This window comes from Procambarus clarkii, chromosome 55, assembly GCF_040958095.1.
Source record: "Procambarus clarkii isolate CNS0578487 chromosome 55, FALCON_Pclarkii_2.0, whole genome shotgun sequence".
In the NCBI taxonomy this organism is placed as follows: domain Eukaryota; kingdom Metazoa; phylum Arthropoda; class Malacostraca; order Decapoda; family Cambaridae; genus Procambarus; species Procambarus clarkii.
This window is the reverse complement of record NC_091204.1, coordinates 17,175,903-17,192,192: the sequence shown is the minus strand read 5'-3', so window position 1 is coordinate 17,192,192 and position 16,290 is coordinate 17,175,903. Positions and strand designations below refer to the sequence as shown.

Below are 16,290 nucleotides of genomic sequence, written 5' to 3'. Positions count from 1 at the left end.
TAGGTAAACCTGTTTTTTTTTTTACCTCACTCCTGTAAAAAGATTTTCATATGATTTACGTTGCCTGTCTGGCGTTAAGGTTATAAATCTGTCTTGCTTGATAAGACCAGGTCTGAGCGGCACTTATCACAGGAGACTTGACGCAAGCTCCGAGTTACGACTTTCATGCTCACATAATCTGTTCCACTGACGTCAACACAGACGGCCTAGGGAGGGTAGAAATAGCCTAAGCTACTCTATTCCTTTGAGATATATTTTTTCTTGTCTCATTAACATACTTGAACACAGACGGGCCAACGGACTCCACCCTCGACCTCCTCCTTACCTGTCGCGATGACTGTGATCCCTCTATAGGCGAGTAGAATAGCTTAATTAGGCTACTTTACGGGCTAATCATGCCCGTGCCATCTCTTGGCTGGCTTAATCTTCATCAATCAATCATTTTACGCTACTCTATCCTTTCGGGATGTATTTTTTTTAATATACTTACATCAACTTGCACTGAGAGGAAAGTAATCCTGGAACAGAGTTGTAGCGAAATACAATGACTAGGCACACAATGTATGTTGGGCCATAACGATACAATCGAGAATTATAAAGTTATCAATAATAAGGAAATGGCCTCCATGCAGAACACTGATCAAGGAATAGCCATCATATTACTTAGCTGAGAACGTGAAGCAGAGGATGTCACCAGTCAAATCATAGCACCCAAATAGCCCAACCCGTCCTCAGACCAAGTTATTCCATCTAGCGGTCGACCCCAAAGATGCATTCATAAATGTTAACATGCATTTAAAATATCACTTTTTTAAATATGAATTAATATTGTTATATATTAACATACTATGCATATTTAGACATAGATTAGGTTACTTTAGGTGTTTTGGTTCTGTTGGCGATTATTTGTATTTGTAGTACGTGGGTGAAGCATTTACAGCGTTGTGGTTCGAACAAAAGTCGTCAGAGAACAACCCGTCCTCGACTTAAGTCCATTACATTCAGCGGTCGACCCCACAGACGCATTCATAAATTTTAACATGCTGTTCATTCAAAACGGGAATTTTCTCAAGTATAAATTAATATTATAATATATTGACATATTGTGTATATATAGGCATAGGATAGGTTAGGTCAGGTGTTTAGGTTCTGTTAGCGATTATTTGTATTTGTAGTACGTGGGTGAAGCATTTAGAGCGTTGAGATTCGAACAAAATTCGTCAGTGAAGCACTTGTTCCGGATATGTTCGAGCGTCAGCAGTTGTGAGTCGTGTGTAAACCACTTTTCATTCATAAACAGGGGGTTTGGTGGGTGCATGGAATCACTTTTGGATCTTTGTTTGGAGGACGGGCTGCAGAGAAACACTTGTTCCGGAAGTGTTCGGACGTCATCAGTTGTGAGTCAGCCCGTCCTCGAAACAAAGACCTAAAAGTGATTCCATGCATCCGCCAAACCCCCTGTTTATGAATGAAGAACGGTTTACACACGACTCACAACTGTTGACGTTCGAACACTTTCGGAACAAGTGTTTCACTGACGAATTTTATTCGAACCACAACGCCGTAAATGCTTCACCCACGTACTACAAATTCAAATAATCGCCAACAGAACCAAAACACCTAACCTAACCTAACCTAATGTAACCTAATCAATGTCTTAAATAGGACCGATAACACAGAACTGCAGGTCATCATGTGCCCGCTGCTACCACATTACAGATATTGATTAGTCTTCATTTGTCAAGTGAACATTTTAGTTTGGGAAAAGATAGGATCTGTAACTGTTTACAGTATTATATAGCGAATCTCACAGAGCGCTAATTATGGGCATTGAGCCAAATTGACAGATTTATATCTCTTTGGTATTTAGCCTTTAAAACATAAATGTGTTTATACTATGAAGAGTTAAACAAGTATTTTTGTTTTCTGCTAACTGTTTAAACTAATATTACTACAGTCATTTGTTCGGCATCAATGGAAAAACAAGCTCAATTTAATTTACAAAGGCAAAATATTTATTATTAAGAGATCAAATTTATATTAATAAAAATATTTATGGGATTCTAATTTTTGTCCATATTATAAGTTTGTAACTTTGTAAAGCCTATTAATTTATATGTTGTGTGAAATTTTCTTAAAAATTGGATAAAAACAAAGCCCGCTATGGGCTCACCATAGCCCGTGCTACTTGCCCCGCTCCTGTGGCAGGTAAGTCCACTACGGGCTCACCATAGCCCGTGCTACTTACCCCGCTCCTGTGGCAGGTAAGTCCACTATGGGCTCACCATAGCCCGTGCTACTTGCCCCGCTCCTGTGGCAGGTAAGTCCACTATGGGCTCACCATAGCCTGTGCTACTTGCCCCGCTCCTGTGCCAGCTAAGTCCACTACGGGCTCACTATAGCCCGTGCTACTTTGCCCCGCTCCTGTGGCATGTAAGTCCACTATGGGCTGACCATAGCCCGTGCTACTTGCCCCGCTCCTGTGGCAGGTAAGTTCACTATGGGCTGACCATAGCCCGTGCTACTTCCCCCATTCCTGTGGCAGGTAAGTCCACTATGGGCTCACCATAGCCCGTACCACTTGGAACTTTTTTTCCGAGCAGCTGAATCTAAAACTGTTTAAAAACATAATGTGTTGATCAACATAAATTTAAACAATTATGAAATTTACTTTTTTCTGCCAAAAATGCAGTACATTAATTAAAACTCAAAATTTTTATCTTTTTTTAACTATATAACTTTATTGATACTTAATTATTCTGATTACTTTTGGTTTTCAAAGGAAAAAAATGTAGACTCACTATTAATGCCAGATATTTATTCATAATTGACAGTAAAAAAAAAAAAAATAACTAAAAATAAGTTATCTAATTGTGTTTTCAACTCTCAAAATGTACCTAAAAATCTAGACTGTTTATGGCATTAAATACAAACATTGAAATAAACTGGTCTGGGTTTTTTAAAAGTAGTTTTCCTGTACTGTACTTTTAAGTTCCTTTTAAGTGATGAACACTAATGCATCTGATGTACAATATCCATTAGTCTAAATGCATCTGTCCATCATATTTATAAGTAATTTTAGTTAACATTTAATGTAGAAATTTATAAGTAATTTAGCTAATGTATAATGTAGAATATTATGAAGTTCATAAACACATGAAAAAAAGTTTTTGTTTTATTACAAACCACAAAAAATATACAATAAATATATTTCAATATCATTAAAAACAATAATAATACAATTTACAATGTAAAAGACAATAGTCAATAATATAGCAATCACGTCCCCTTCAGAACAATTATTTCAAAGTAACTTACATGGATCAGTGTGAATACAGTGCATTCACCAAAACTAGAATAATCATCTAACACAGTATTAACATAAATTTAATGTTTCTCACATAATAAAGGTATTTCTTCTGCCATTTTATTATAGACAGTATAAGAAAATAGCATAGTTAAATTTATGCAGTGAAAATGACCTCAAATATGTGATACATATTATTTGGCTTGTTGGTAACAAGGCTAGCCAAAACGAATCCACATTTTTTATTACGTACAACTATTGCGCACTTTACAATGTTATCTATCACATTTATCCTTTTGCTGCTTAGGCTAGTACTGGTCACCATAAGAAAAATGGGCTGAAAATGCTATGAATGACATCAAGGTGCATAGACAAAAAAAAATTCCATGTAATGTAATGTTTGAACAGGTCTTCTGACTTTCAAAACAGGCCTAACAAATGCTGCCATCAATTGGTAACAAACTCAAATGACAAACTCAGGCAGTTGAGCAAAAAAGTTGGCTTTTATGCCTCCTATAAACCTTCACACTTAAGGGTTTATAGAAATAAAACATATTCACAATGGTATCAAGAAACAATTATATATTTTTTTTTTGAGAGTAAAGTGAGATCTGAACTGAGGCAAGGTGTTCAAAATCAACACATTAACAATTTTATGAAGACACAGTACAGCACAAGGTTTAGATTCTTGTAACTCAAGAATTTACTGACATTACCTTTATCTAGATAAAGACTAACTACTATAGTTTAAAAAATGCAATTTTTAATCACTAAACTTCCATTAATATTGTTTCATAACAATGTGAATATAGGTTTTCCAGTCGAGAATGTACAAGACAATGGTATTCACTTGAGAATGAATTCCATCGACTAGAGAATGGTCCAGGACGGACCGAAACGTCGTCGTCCCTTCACCTTCTAGTGTGTGGTTTGGTCAACTTACTTTAGCCACGTTATTGTGACTCATCGCCTGCAAATGGTATTCACATTATAAAACAAAGTTGAAACAGTTGGTCTTTTCACAAATCCAAATAATTCTTTAAACTAGACTTATACATATTTATTTGTTCTTGAAAAATCTTCTACAGTTAATTTTTAGTCCATGGTTGCTCAAAGGGTTAATTTGGTTTTTACTAAAAAATGTAGTATTTTATGAACCTTATTAAACTCATATGATTTAATAACTGTAGCACTGCAAGATGCTAAAGGACCTTCTCATGTTAAATTGAAACTGAAGCAGTTTGGGAAGTCAGTAATAAAACATTTTCAACTTTCAATTATTGTAATCTTGAGATGTACACTCTGAGTATTGTACAGAACATCTTAAGTACAGTAATTGAACAAGTTTACTTTATGTATCATTTACAAAGAAAGTACTGTAGTTATGTCACACAGCATTAAAAAGATCAATTTCATGACAGCTTATGTAGTGCTATTTTAGCTAACTTACCAGATACCAGAAAATACATGTGCTCATATTACTTTGTCTAATGTTAAAGTTTAACATGATAAATAGTTCTGTTTAAAATGCTTTATGCTGGATGCTGAAATACAGCATATTTCAACTCAAACAGATTTGTACCCATCCAGTATTTCTATATCTAAAATGCTGTTGCATCCAAAATTTGCAACTTAATACCAAACATCATTACATTTTTATTAAGTGTAAACAATAGAACACACCTTTAAAATGCATAATAATACCACAGTCGCTCGAAAAAAGTGCATTCTTAAATAGCTTGTTACTGTTCTTTTACGTTCTTTGGCACACAATAATGGTCCAGATAATGCACAGGCTTGCTACACTGGAACACTACTGTTATATTCTGTTACATCTGCATCACTGTACCGAAACACTTCTTTCGTTGCATCTAACTTTCCGGTATACAGATATCCATTCCACTAAGAATCAATGTAGAGTGTTTTTTATGTAATATTTTTATGTTATTATATGACCTTTATAAAAGATTATTGCAATATTGAAAGTGTTTTGCTCTAGTGTGAATTTATCATGTGATTAACTAAATGATACTGATATATAAAACCTTTATGGCATTTAGAGCATTGAAATTCTCTTTCTCCAGAATGAAGTTTTATATGCTTGTCAAGACTATATTTGCATGTAAATGTTTGTGAACACAGTAAACAAGGATATGGCCTTTCTCCGGAATGAACTTTCAAATGTTTTATTATTTCAAATTTGGTTGAAAAGCTTTTAAGACACTCTGAACATTGAAACCTTTTTTTCCCAATATGACCTCTCAAATGTTTATTAAAATGCAATCGCCTAATAAAGTACTGAAGACATTCTGGACATTGAAATGGTTTCACTTTAGTATGAGTTTTCTTATGGCTGTCTAATTCACGTTTCCGTTTGAAACTTTTAACACAATCTGAACACTTATATGGTCTTTCTTGAGAATGGACTAACATGTGTGATTTAAGGAAAGATTTTCGAGTAAAAGTTTTAAGACACCTTGCACAATGAAATGGTCTCTCTCCAGTATGAGTACTCATGTGTCTATCTTTATCAGTTCTGCATTTAAAGCTTTTAAGACACACTGTACAATGAAATGGCGTCTCTCCTGTATGAATTCTCATGTGTGTTTTCAGAGAAATCTTATGTGAAAAGCATTTAGGACATTCTGTACAGTGAAATGGTTTTTCACCAGTATGAACTCTCGAGTGAATTCCTAAGTATGCTGCTCGAGAAAAAGTTTGGAAACACACAGGACATTCATATGGTCTCTCTCCAGTATGACTTCTCATATGTATAGTTAGGGTGCCTTTCTGTGTAAAGGCTTTTTGACAAACTGAACACTGAAATGGTTTCTTATGTTTATGAATTCTAATGTGCTCCTCAAGACCACTTCTATATTTAAAGCTTTTATGACACTCCAAACACTGAATCTTACCCTTATCTGTATGAGTTTTCATATGTGATATTATAGCAGCTTTATTTGTAAAATCTTGTAAACAATGTGGGCACTGTAATTTTCTTACATTATTTACTTTGTCAGATTGTGTCACATATTCTTCACAGTCCTCTAAATGCTGAAGAGATTGCTCTTCTGCATAAACTTCCATTTTGTGATATCACTTATGTAAATAATGTAATTATCAAAAGAATGGACTACAAATGCAGCAATTCAGACATGGATGATATACATGTATTTGTTTGATGATTTTTTTTTGCTCGATACAGTATAAACTAACAAATATATCAATATAAAGCTAACTTTATATTTACATAATTGTATTTACTTCCATTAATGCTTAACTGCTGTTAAATGTTTTACAGTTGTCCAGGACAAGAAGCCTGTACATAGGCTTAGTGAGGATCCCCCTACTGACTTCCTCCAGGATGCAGCCCACAACAGCTGGCAAACTCCCAGGTACCTATTTTCTGCTAGGTGAACCGAGGCATCGGATGAAGGAAGCACGTTGAAATGTTTCTGTTCTCTGCAAGAATTACACCAGGGACTGCTGGTTGTGAGCCAGTGACCTAGACCACTGCGCTACAGAACTGAGCATTAGCAAATGTATGTAAACATTTGATGGTGCTTTACGAAAGAAAATTTTGTCTTTAAAGCAGCAGTTCTATTGTACATTTTGACACAATGTGTTGACGGTGTATATACACTACTTTTGATGTTAGGGTGAGCTAGATGATATAGGGTAATATAACTTTCAGCACACTATGACAATTTGATTTAACACCATACTATGAGTGCTCTTTATGGGGCAGGGATATGTAAAAATATTGAGATGTGGGACAATTGTCTTGTTTTCAAAATACCCATGTGAAGGGAAATTCCTTCTACATAATATAAAATCAATAAAAATACATTAATTAAGTGGAAAATTACAGCAATACCAAACACTTAATTTCATTACTACTGCTCTTAAATATGGTTCTTCAGTAGGTTGTATTAATATATTTTAGTTTGCATGAATTAGCTCATCGAGTGTTTTAGAACCGTTTATTGGTACAGTATATCTTCTAAGAAGAAACATTGCTTGCATTAATTTGGATTTTTTTTTAAAGGAAGCAAATCCCAACCTCTGTGCAATGTGATTTTCATGTTATATATGAAGTGCTGTTATAACAACCTCCAGTACTTCTGTACCTATTTGTTATTTGTGCTTCATCTTGAATCTGCAGGAGAAAAGTAAAAACAATAGATTAATCATACATCTAATTACAACTACATTATACACTATTGCTATTAAACAACAAAAACTAATTATCAAAATGATGCCACCTGATGCAGCAAAATGCCTCCAATATCCTATGCACATCACTAACTCTGTAGTCATAGCACTGCTATTATTATCAGGTTCCTATCACTAAATTGTGTATATGAATCATTTTCCTGAAGTCTATTTTCTAAAGGAACACAAGGGCCAGTTTTGTAATGTGTAGATGCACAAAACCGTGGCATGTGTTATGTCTGCCTACTGCTGTGAATATTATAACCAGCATTGTGTTGACTGATATCTGAACCTTATACACAGTCTTCATCACAGTCAGGATCTTCTCTGACAGCATCATTACAAAATAATTGCAATTATTTATTTTACTTCATCATTATTAAGTGATGTTGTGGGAACAAGCTACATGGTAGAGCTGTGAGCCACTACTCATGGTTGCCCTCACAATAATGAGGTCCTCACACCCAAGAGGGATGCCCATGACATTTTTCCAGGATGGTGTTTGTTTACTGATTACAGTTTCATTACATTCAATGCTGGTTTTCTGTGGGGGAGCCCCTTCGGCTCCCTGGAGCTACTTCACCAAAGACGAAAAGGAAAGAAAGGGGACCTACCCGGGAGATGGTCAGTGCTTACATCTCAACTCGAAGTTGAGACAAACGAGTGGTGCTCTCGTTACAAATAAAAATGAAATGGAAAGGTACTGTTGCTCAACTCAACTCGAAGTTGAGACAACAGGCTGCAATTGCCGACCCAAAGTGACACAGGCCCAACTTGGCCCAGGAACGTTAACGAGGTAGCGTGCAGCCAGGACCCTGTTCGATCGCCAAAAACCCCGTGCCCGAATGGCAGCCCAGGACAAGTAACCAAAGATGGCAGCAAGAGCAGCAAACTTACGAACATCATGGGCATGGGGATAGACCGCAGGCTTGCTAGACGTAATAACCTTGTGGACGACCAGAGAGACCCGTACCCGCGAACAGGGAAGAAGGGAAATCAGATCAACTCAAAGCGCGTCCCCAGACACAGAAGCCATAGTGCGCAAATAACGGCGGAGGGCGGCAACCGGACACAACACATGATGCACCCCGGCCTGACTAACCAAGCATCAACAAGCCAAGGACCCCTCCGTAAAGCAGCAGTCTTTTCTTCGCAAGAAAAGAGAGAGATGGCTGCAGACGAACAAACCGTTCACCATGACCAAAAGAGCAGAAACCCCTGCGCCGGTGAAGAGCATGAAGCTCTGCAACCCGATCCCCAGAAGCCAATGCCAACAGGAAAAAAGCCTTAGAGAAACAATCCTGAACCGAAGGGGCCACAACAAACCGAAGAGAAGTAACCCGTCCTCTAAAAAAAATGTGGCTTTTCGCTCGTATGCTGGCTGTGGCCAAAAGTGGATGTAATTTGAAATGAAATCGACTCACAAAAGTGACGTACTGTCCCGTTTTCTATTTGAGTCATCCGGCCTACTTGGAAAGGTTAGGAGAGGAAACTTTCAATTAATATTTTTCATAAAAATTTGAAACTTTATGAGAATTTCCTGCCCACCTAACCTACCAGAGGACCCTTAACTTACTGTTGTTGAAAAAAAAATCCCAAATTTATTTTCATTTTCAAATTACGTCCAATTTCGGCCATACGGGTAAACGGCCAAAAGCGACGTTGTTTTTAAAGAGGACATGTTGGGAGAAGACAGAAACGAGAGCACCTCGTCCAAAGACCAGTACGGCTCAGGCGGCACATGAGCAGGCCGGAGGCAAACAACGCCCGAGACAGCTCTCACCACGGTGCAGAAGAAACATCAAAACCGAAAGCAAACCGGAGTGGCTCTGCCAGTGCCTCGCAAGACAAGGCGGGTACTGTCGCCTTTTCTTGTGCGTCTTGATGCACGAGACAAGGACCTTCATTGGCAAAACAACCATATGTTTTGTCAATGAAGAGTGGACCCAGCTATGTAAAAACAAAATAAAATTCAAATGACTAAAAAAAAAAAAAAAAAATACAAAAGCAAGTCCCTATGGTGAAGTGGTAAAACACTCACCTGGCGTTTTGTGAGCACTTTGGCCTGGGAGGATTGACTGGGCGCCAATCCTTAACTGTGGCCCTTCTGTTCACCCAGCAGTGAATAAGTACCTGGTTGTTAAACTATTTGGCGGGTCGTATTCTTGGGAAAAATTATGATTAAGGACCTGCCCAAAATGCTATGCGTGCTAGTGGCTTTACAAGAATGTAAGAACTCCTGTATATATAAATAAAAAATAAATGAAATAAAACAATTGAAGCTGTTATAGTGCTAGAAGCAGCTACAGCACAAGGCTGTATTGTAAAAAATAAACCTAGTTGGATCTTTAATTCTTACTTATGACATTAAAACCTATCAAAAGTTATAACAAAAATATCGGGATTAACGTACGTACTATGTTTGAGAAGAGCACCAGTGGAGTACCCCCAGGGGCATAGCTCATCCCCACATGCACAACTCGTATTTCTGTGTGAGAGAAGTCTTTGAAATTATAAAACATTACCCTATTTTTGGGTATAAACTTAGAAAAGTACATTGTATGATTGAAATCAACATTAAATAATAAGTGCTAAATATAGAAACCTAGCTAACGCATTGTGAACCAGAATAGGGCAATATGACAAAAACAATTAGAATCTCTGCTGTTGTTGGAACTGAAACATAAGAATTTTTGTTTTCCCAAACATCCGAGGATTTGTCCCTTATCGATGATGCTATGATATACGTCTGCTTCTTTACATACATATAATGTTCAATTAGTTGTGGTTATCTGAGGTTATCTTGAGATGATTTCGGGGCTTTAGTGTCCCCGCGGCCTGGTCCTCGACCAGGCCTCCACCCCCAGGAAGCAGCCCGTGACAGCTGACTAACACCCAGGTACCTATTTTACTGCTAGGTAACAGGGGCATAGGGTGAAAGAAACTCTGCCCATTGTTTCTCGCTGGCGCCTGGGATCGAACCCAGGACCACAGGATCACAAGTCCAGTGTGCTGTCCGCTCGGCCGACCGGCTCCCTCGACCGGTGGTGGTGCTATAATTATTATATGTAGGATCATCATGAATATTTAGGATATATTGTACTGTAATTTAGTTTTTTCAAACCTGGCCATGTTTGAGTCGCCACGAGTGATTGAGAATCGTAAAGTGTGTTCTGATATTGAAGATTACATTTACGGGTGTGATGTAGAATATATCGAGGTTAGGGAAACTACCTGTGTTTATTGTGGTTTTATTTATAATATAAACATTGGGGGGAGGAGAGAAGAGGTAACGACTCAAAACTTCATTTGAAATAACTCATAGTCTTGGTAATTATAAATAATATATGTCCAAGTTCATGCTGCACTTGTAAATCCCTTATTCTGTATTTTAGAGTTTACATAATGTAATGATTTTTATGTAGTGAACTTGGGAAGTATACTGCACCAAGGAGTCTGGTTTAATATACTTTTTGTCTGCAAAATAAATTCTTTTAACTACAATAACTGTTTCTTGGAGTTCATGAGATTAATTTTGTGTCAGCTATATGCTATATTTTCTATTCTTATGTAGAGGTCATTTTGGCATTGTAATTATTCATGTAGAATAAGAGTTCACAACAAGACTATCATTTGTATTTTGATAATGATAATAATAATAATAATAATATTAATAATAATAATAATGAACAAATCCACAGGAGTCTTGACGAGAGTTCGAACCTATGCCCTGAGTGTTCCCAAACCTCTCATCAAGGCTACTGTGGACTTGTGCTTTAATATATCATGTTAATGCAATTTCTCTGTGTTATATTAATAATAATGATAATAATAATAATAGCCATAACAAATTTCATAATAACAAACATAGCCGAAACAAATTTCCCATAAGAAATAATGTAAACTGAATTAATCCGTTCCACACCCCCAAATATATTAACTAAAAATTACATTTTATACAGAATAATACTATAAAGGTACCTTACCTATATGGAGGACTCTTGTTGGTGTATGGAAGACAGTGAGGAAGGGGGGAAAAGAAGACGTTAGTGTTTGGAAGGGGAGTACCCTTCCATTATAACAGCAGTGATGACATTTCTGGGGGTACTCTCTCTCTCTTACGTTTTGCAGGCATACCACTACGACCTGGTTGTTGCTCACTTCTTGCTTATCTCACTAAGAATCTGTCAATAGACACTTGCTTTTTCCTATGTTTTAACACTTATCTGTAGTGAGACATCACATCGTCTCACTATGAATGATCACTTGTTTTTCTTCTATTATCATGCTCACAACTATTTTTTAGGTTGAACATTACCACTGACTTTCTTGGAACCCATAGCATGATATATAATAAGAACTTTTATGTTCAGAAACTAAAAAAGCACAAAAACAATGAAATTTTTCACAAAGAATTCAAGCGCGACCATCACTAAGCGGGAGACACTGGTAAACTGAAGTGCCACGCTCACGGTGGACTCGTACGTGTATGAACACTCCAAAAACCAAGGCAAATAATGAGTACCGAATTAAATTTTTGGAGAAATTGAGTACGAGTACAGAAAAATACGAGAACCGAGGTTCCACTGTATAATACCTAGGATTTACACAAACTCAACCAGTCTCAATGTAAATATTCACAAGAATTAATTTAATATGCATTCTTCATTTTGACTATGATAAGAGACCATTAGCAAACAATTTGGAATAAAATTACAGTGTATGTATACAATCATTATTGAAACCAAACATGCAAAATGATAAAACTTTCTCACCAAAGTTTCTTGTGAGAGTGGAAGAGGAGGGATAGCCTTCCATCCTCCTTCACCTCAATGTCCGGAAATCAAATGACTGCTGTTGCTTCGTCCAATTAGCAGCTTACTCCACATTTGTGTCATAAATTTTCAGTAAAATGGAAATTTAATTCCATTATAATTGCTACAGTCAAAATGTACATTAGCTACAATACAGGACACAAAACAGGAGATGTTTTTCACTCATAGGGGTTACAAGGACATGCCACTGCCTACTTGAGAAATCTATAAATGCCGAGATATTATAATACAACATTCAGTTTATTAATGTCACCTGTCAGTAGAATAGAATGTGCCTTACAGAAAATAACCAGCGATAAGCAGATGTTTGTAGAGCTCAAAGGAGTCCCTCAGGAGGGCAAGAACCAGCAACCCCCAAACCCACCTCCACCACAGAGAACATTGGGTAGCCAAACAAAGTCAATGCATAAACATAGCTCTTTCCTAATCTTGTACCCAAATGGGCCATAACACAAAAACCTCTTCTAGTGCCCACTAGCAATGCAAGAACCAGCTGCCCACTATGCCCAGAGGGCACACCAAGAGCCCACCAAGACCTACCAACTGGCACCTCTCAGCCAAGCTGGTGCCAGACACTGTCGCTCCGCCTGAAGAACCAAAGCCAGAAAATGGAAACCCTATCAACTTCCCTGTGACCCCCAGGAGCTAGGTGCACCAGATATTGTGACAATCTGGACCGTTGAATAGGAATACCTGAAGATACTATTGAGTCCCAAAGTATAAATTCATAGGTGAGGCAGGTATCTCACCTGACCTCCCTCATATGAGGCAGGACATCTGCTCATTGTCAAGATTGAGCTAGGAGTCTGGTTAGATTAGATTAGTTTGGGTTAGGTAGGTCTTAAAATCTGTTGGTTAAGGTTAGATAGACTTTAAAAATCGTTTGTTAAGATTAGGCAAATTTAAAAATCTATTTCCAAATCGTCTTGTGTAAGATGTGACTTGTAACCCGCTAGACACTGCTCTAATGCCTAAAAAGTCATCTTTTTAAATGAAAAAAATCTCTGTGACTCTAGAGTCTTATATAGTGGGTCGATAAAGAGGAATGCCAGACGACAATAATTGCGTTTCCTTGGCCGGCGGTTCCCATGCCGATTAAGTATCAAAACGTCGGCTCAAGGTTAAACCTGGAATTAGTAACTCATGTGATCTGACGCCTTCACTGTCACATTCACCCACATTTAGGAATACCTCTTACCAACAGCGACGTATCGCTCTACAGCATCACTCATTCAGTAGCTTTCACCAGCACGTGAGAGATGAACAACACCCGTGGCTTGTTATTGTGATGCTCACGATGGGTCGGTTAGCTGCCGTGTCAAGTTTAACGTTTTCTTTGAATTCGTCGGGGGGCCTACATTGATCTATTATCTTATTTATTTATTTATATATATACAAGAAGTAACATCGGGTTTCTGAGAGTACATAGCATGATGTGTTTACATTCCTGTAAAGCCACTAGTATGCACAGTGTTTCGGGCATCTGATTTACCTGTGCATCTGGGACAGAAGTGCATCTATCTAGGGGGTGATAAGTTTATGTGCATTTTCTTTATTTTGGAGTGATACATGAGATATCATAGGAAATGTGTACATGCAATATGTTCCTACATCGCATATACAGTGAACACTGTATACGTCTGAGGATAGCTGCTCATAGCTGATACAGGATGCTGCTCTTCATCTCTCCTCTCATCTTTGGGTTATCTTCCCGTTACCATGGTGACAATGACCAACCTCACGTCCACCTTTGAACAGAAATTGATCAAATGACGGTACTGTGTATTATATAGCGCCCATGAATGTTGGCACACATTCATGGCGCTAAATTAACAATTGGATTTTGACCTTTCTGAATGAAAAAAGATCCGCTGTTATGAAGAGCTGGAGGTTGACTTACAGACTAAGGGCCAGATTCACGAAAGCACTTACGCAAGCACTTACGAACGTGTACATCTTTCCTCAATCTTTGACGGCTTTGGTTACATTTATTTATTTATTTATTTATTTATTTATTTATTTATTTATTTATTTATTTATTTATTTATTTATTTATATGCAAGAAGGTACATTGGGTTTGTGAGAATACATAGCATAGTACAGTATTTACACTCTTGTAAAGCCACTAGTACGCGCAGCGTTTCGGGCAGGGCATTTATTATTCGGGCATTTCGGGCATTTATTAAACAGTTTACAAGCATGAAAACTTCCCAATCAACTGTTGTTATTGTTATAAACAGCCTCCTGGTGCTTCGGAGCTCATTAACTGTTTAATAATTGTAAACAAAGCCACTAAAGATTGAGAATAGATGTACAGGTTCGTAAATGCTTGCGTAACTGCTTTCGTGAATCTTGCCCCAAGTTTCCGTATAAGTTTGACTAAAATTTTGCAACTAAACAGATGTTAAATCCTCAGTAAACCGTAACAATCTAACAGGAATTGAATTAAGATAATAATGTGTGATGAAAAGTTTGAAGTTTTGTATATATATTGCTTGTGATATGAATTGTTTTGATTGATGCAAATAGGAGATGCCTCGTGCATGGACCAATAGGCATGTTACAGTGTCCTCGTATGTTAGTATCTTCGTATCCGGATTCAGTTCTCCATTTGGGTCCGTGTTCGGCGCCACACTGGCTCCATCAGCACCATTTATTGACTAGTGTTGCACTGGAGAAGTTTGTACAAATGTACCCGAGGGTCATTTGAGTTCGTTACTATAATTAAATGATATAATTCTGGACTTTGTGTACCCAGGTTCGTGTTAATGTTCTGTCGTTGTTTACAACGACAATGTGAGCACGCGCGCGCGAGCTCTGTGTTTGTCCTCGTGTGCATGTGTTTGTTTGTTTGTTTGTTTTAAGATAGTAATTTATTAGAGAACTGTATTACAGTGTGTCGTTTGCACACACATCACTGGACTTGTCATCTTATTCACAATGTTTACAATTAAAATATAAAATTATATTTTTGTTTACATGTTAATAAAGGAGCTTAGAACTTTAAGCTCATGTCCTACGACTCCTTATGCTTTCCCTTCCATAGCTCATCTTAAGCCATACCTCTCAAGCTTGGTCTGGAACACTAACTTGCCAATTGGTTTACCACCAGGTCCTCTAAGGTTGCTGGGTAAACAGCTGTGGCGATTTAGTTAAGGATTGGTATCCAATCGATCCTCCTGCCTCAGGGCTCGAACCCAGCCAAAAGCGTTGACGAAGTGTGGGTCCAGCACACCACCTACTGCTCCACAGGGAACTCTGAATATTGTACAGAAAACCTGTATCCGTGTTACAAGAAATGCGCAAAAGATAATTTCAGTGGCATAATTCTTTGAATATTAAATTCAATTTAATAAATAAATTGTAAATCCGTAAATTATTTAATGTGAACATGATGTCGTTTTCTCTGCCTCCAAACCCACTCACAGAAGTTGCACTCATGCAATATTCAGTGTAAAACTTGCACTCATATATCAAGTTAGAAAGGTGAATATCAGATAAAAATATATGTACTCGGTGTATAAAGTTTGCTTTAAAATGTTACTTTGAACTACGGGAAAGAGGATCATATTTAAGGATTAAATTCGAACTCTTTTTAACAAAAGGAAAAGAAGTTCGCGGAAGACAGACTGCAAGCGGCGGCGTCGAACAGCCTGGTTGACCCCGACCACCAAACAGCAAGGCTGGTTAGAGACCGGGCCGCAGGGACCTTGATCCTAGGAATCACCTCGAGGTAAGATAACCTCAAAATAGGATAACTTCAAGGTCAGATAACCTTACGGTAAGATAATGCATCTTAAACCTTTCATCGAGTGGGATAACTAGTGTTAAAGATATCCTGTACTTGTTGGTCCGGAATCAGCTGTAACATAGTCGTTAGGTTACATTAAGTTCTTATTAGGTAAGATTAGATTAAGATTTGAGGTCAAAGAA

At 37.5% G+C, this 16,290-nt stretch overlaps 1 protein-coding gene across 5 annotated transcripts; it reads right to left on the bottom strand.

Annotated features, from left to right (window-relative positions):
* Window positions 1-3,162: 3,162 nt before the first annotated feature.
* LOC123755559 (zinc finger protein 774) lies at window positions 3,163-13,686 on the bottom strand. 5 transcript variants are annotated; one of them, XM_045738326.2, is made up of 3 exons: window positions 13,556-13,686; window positions 9,936-10,010; window positions 3,163-7,466 (listed from the first exon to the last, which is right to left on the bottom strand). In XM_045738326.2, exon 3 carries the CDS (start codon window positions 6,392-6,394, stop codon window positions 5,303-5,305), a length of 1,092 nt encoding a protein of 363 aa, XP_045594282.1. In that variant the 5' UTR covers window positions 6,395-7,466; window positions 9,936-10,010; window positions 13,556-13,686; the 3' UTR covers window positions 3,163-5,302. The 5 variants fall into 5 exon arrangements, with proteins under 5 accessions (XP_045594282.1, XP_045594276.1, XP_069161616.1 ...); XM_045738320.2 differs by having other exon boundaries at window positions 9,940-10,010; XM_069305515.1 differs by lacking the exon at window positions 13,556-13,686 and adding an exon at window positions 11,509-13,514.
* Window positions 13,687-16,290: the final 2,604 nt, after the last annotated feature.

What these genes read in the sequence shown, in the direction of transcription:
- LOC123755559 (XM_045738326.2), bottom strand. Translation starts at nt 6,394, where the DNA reads ATGGAAGTTTATGCAGAAGAGCAATCTCTTCAGCATTTAGAGGACTGT.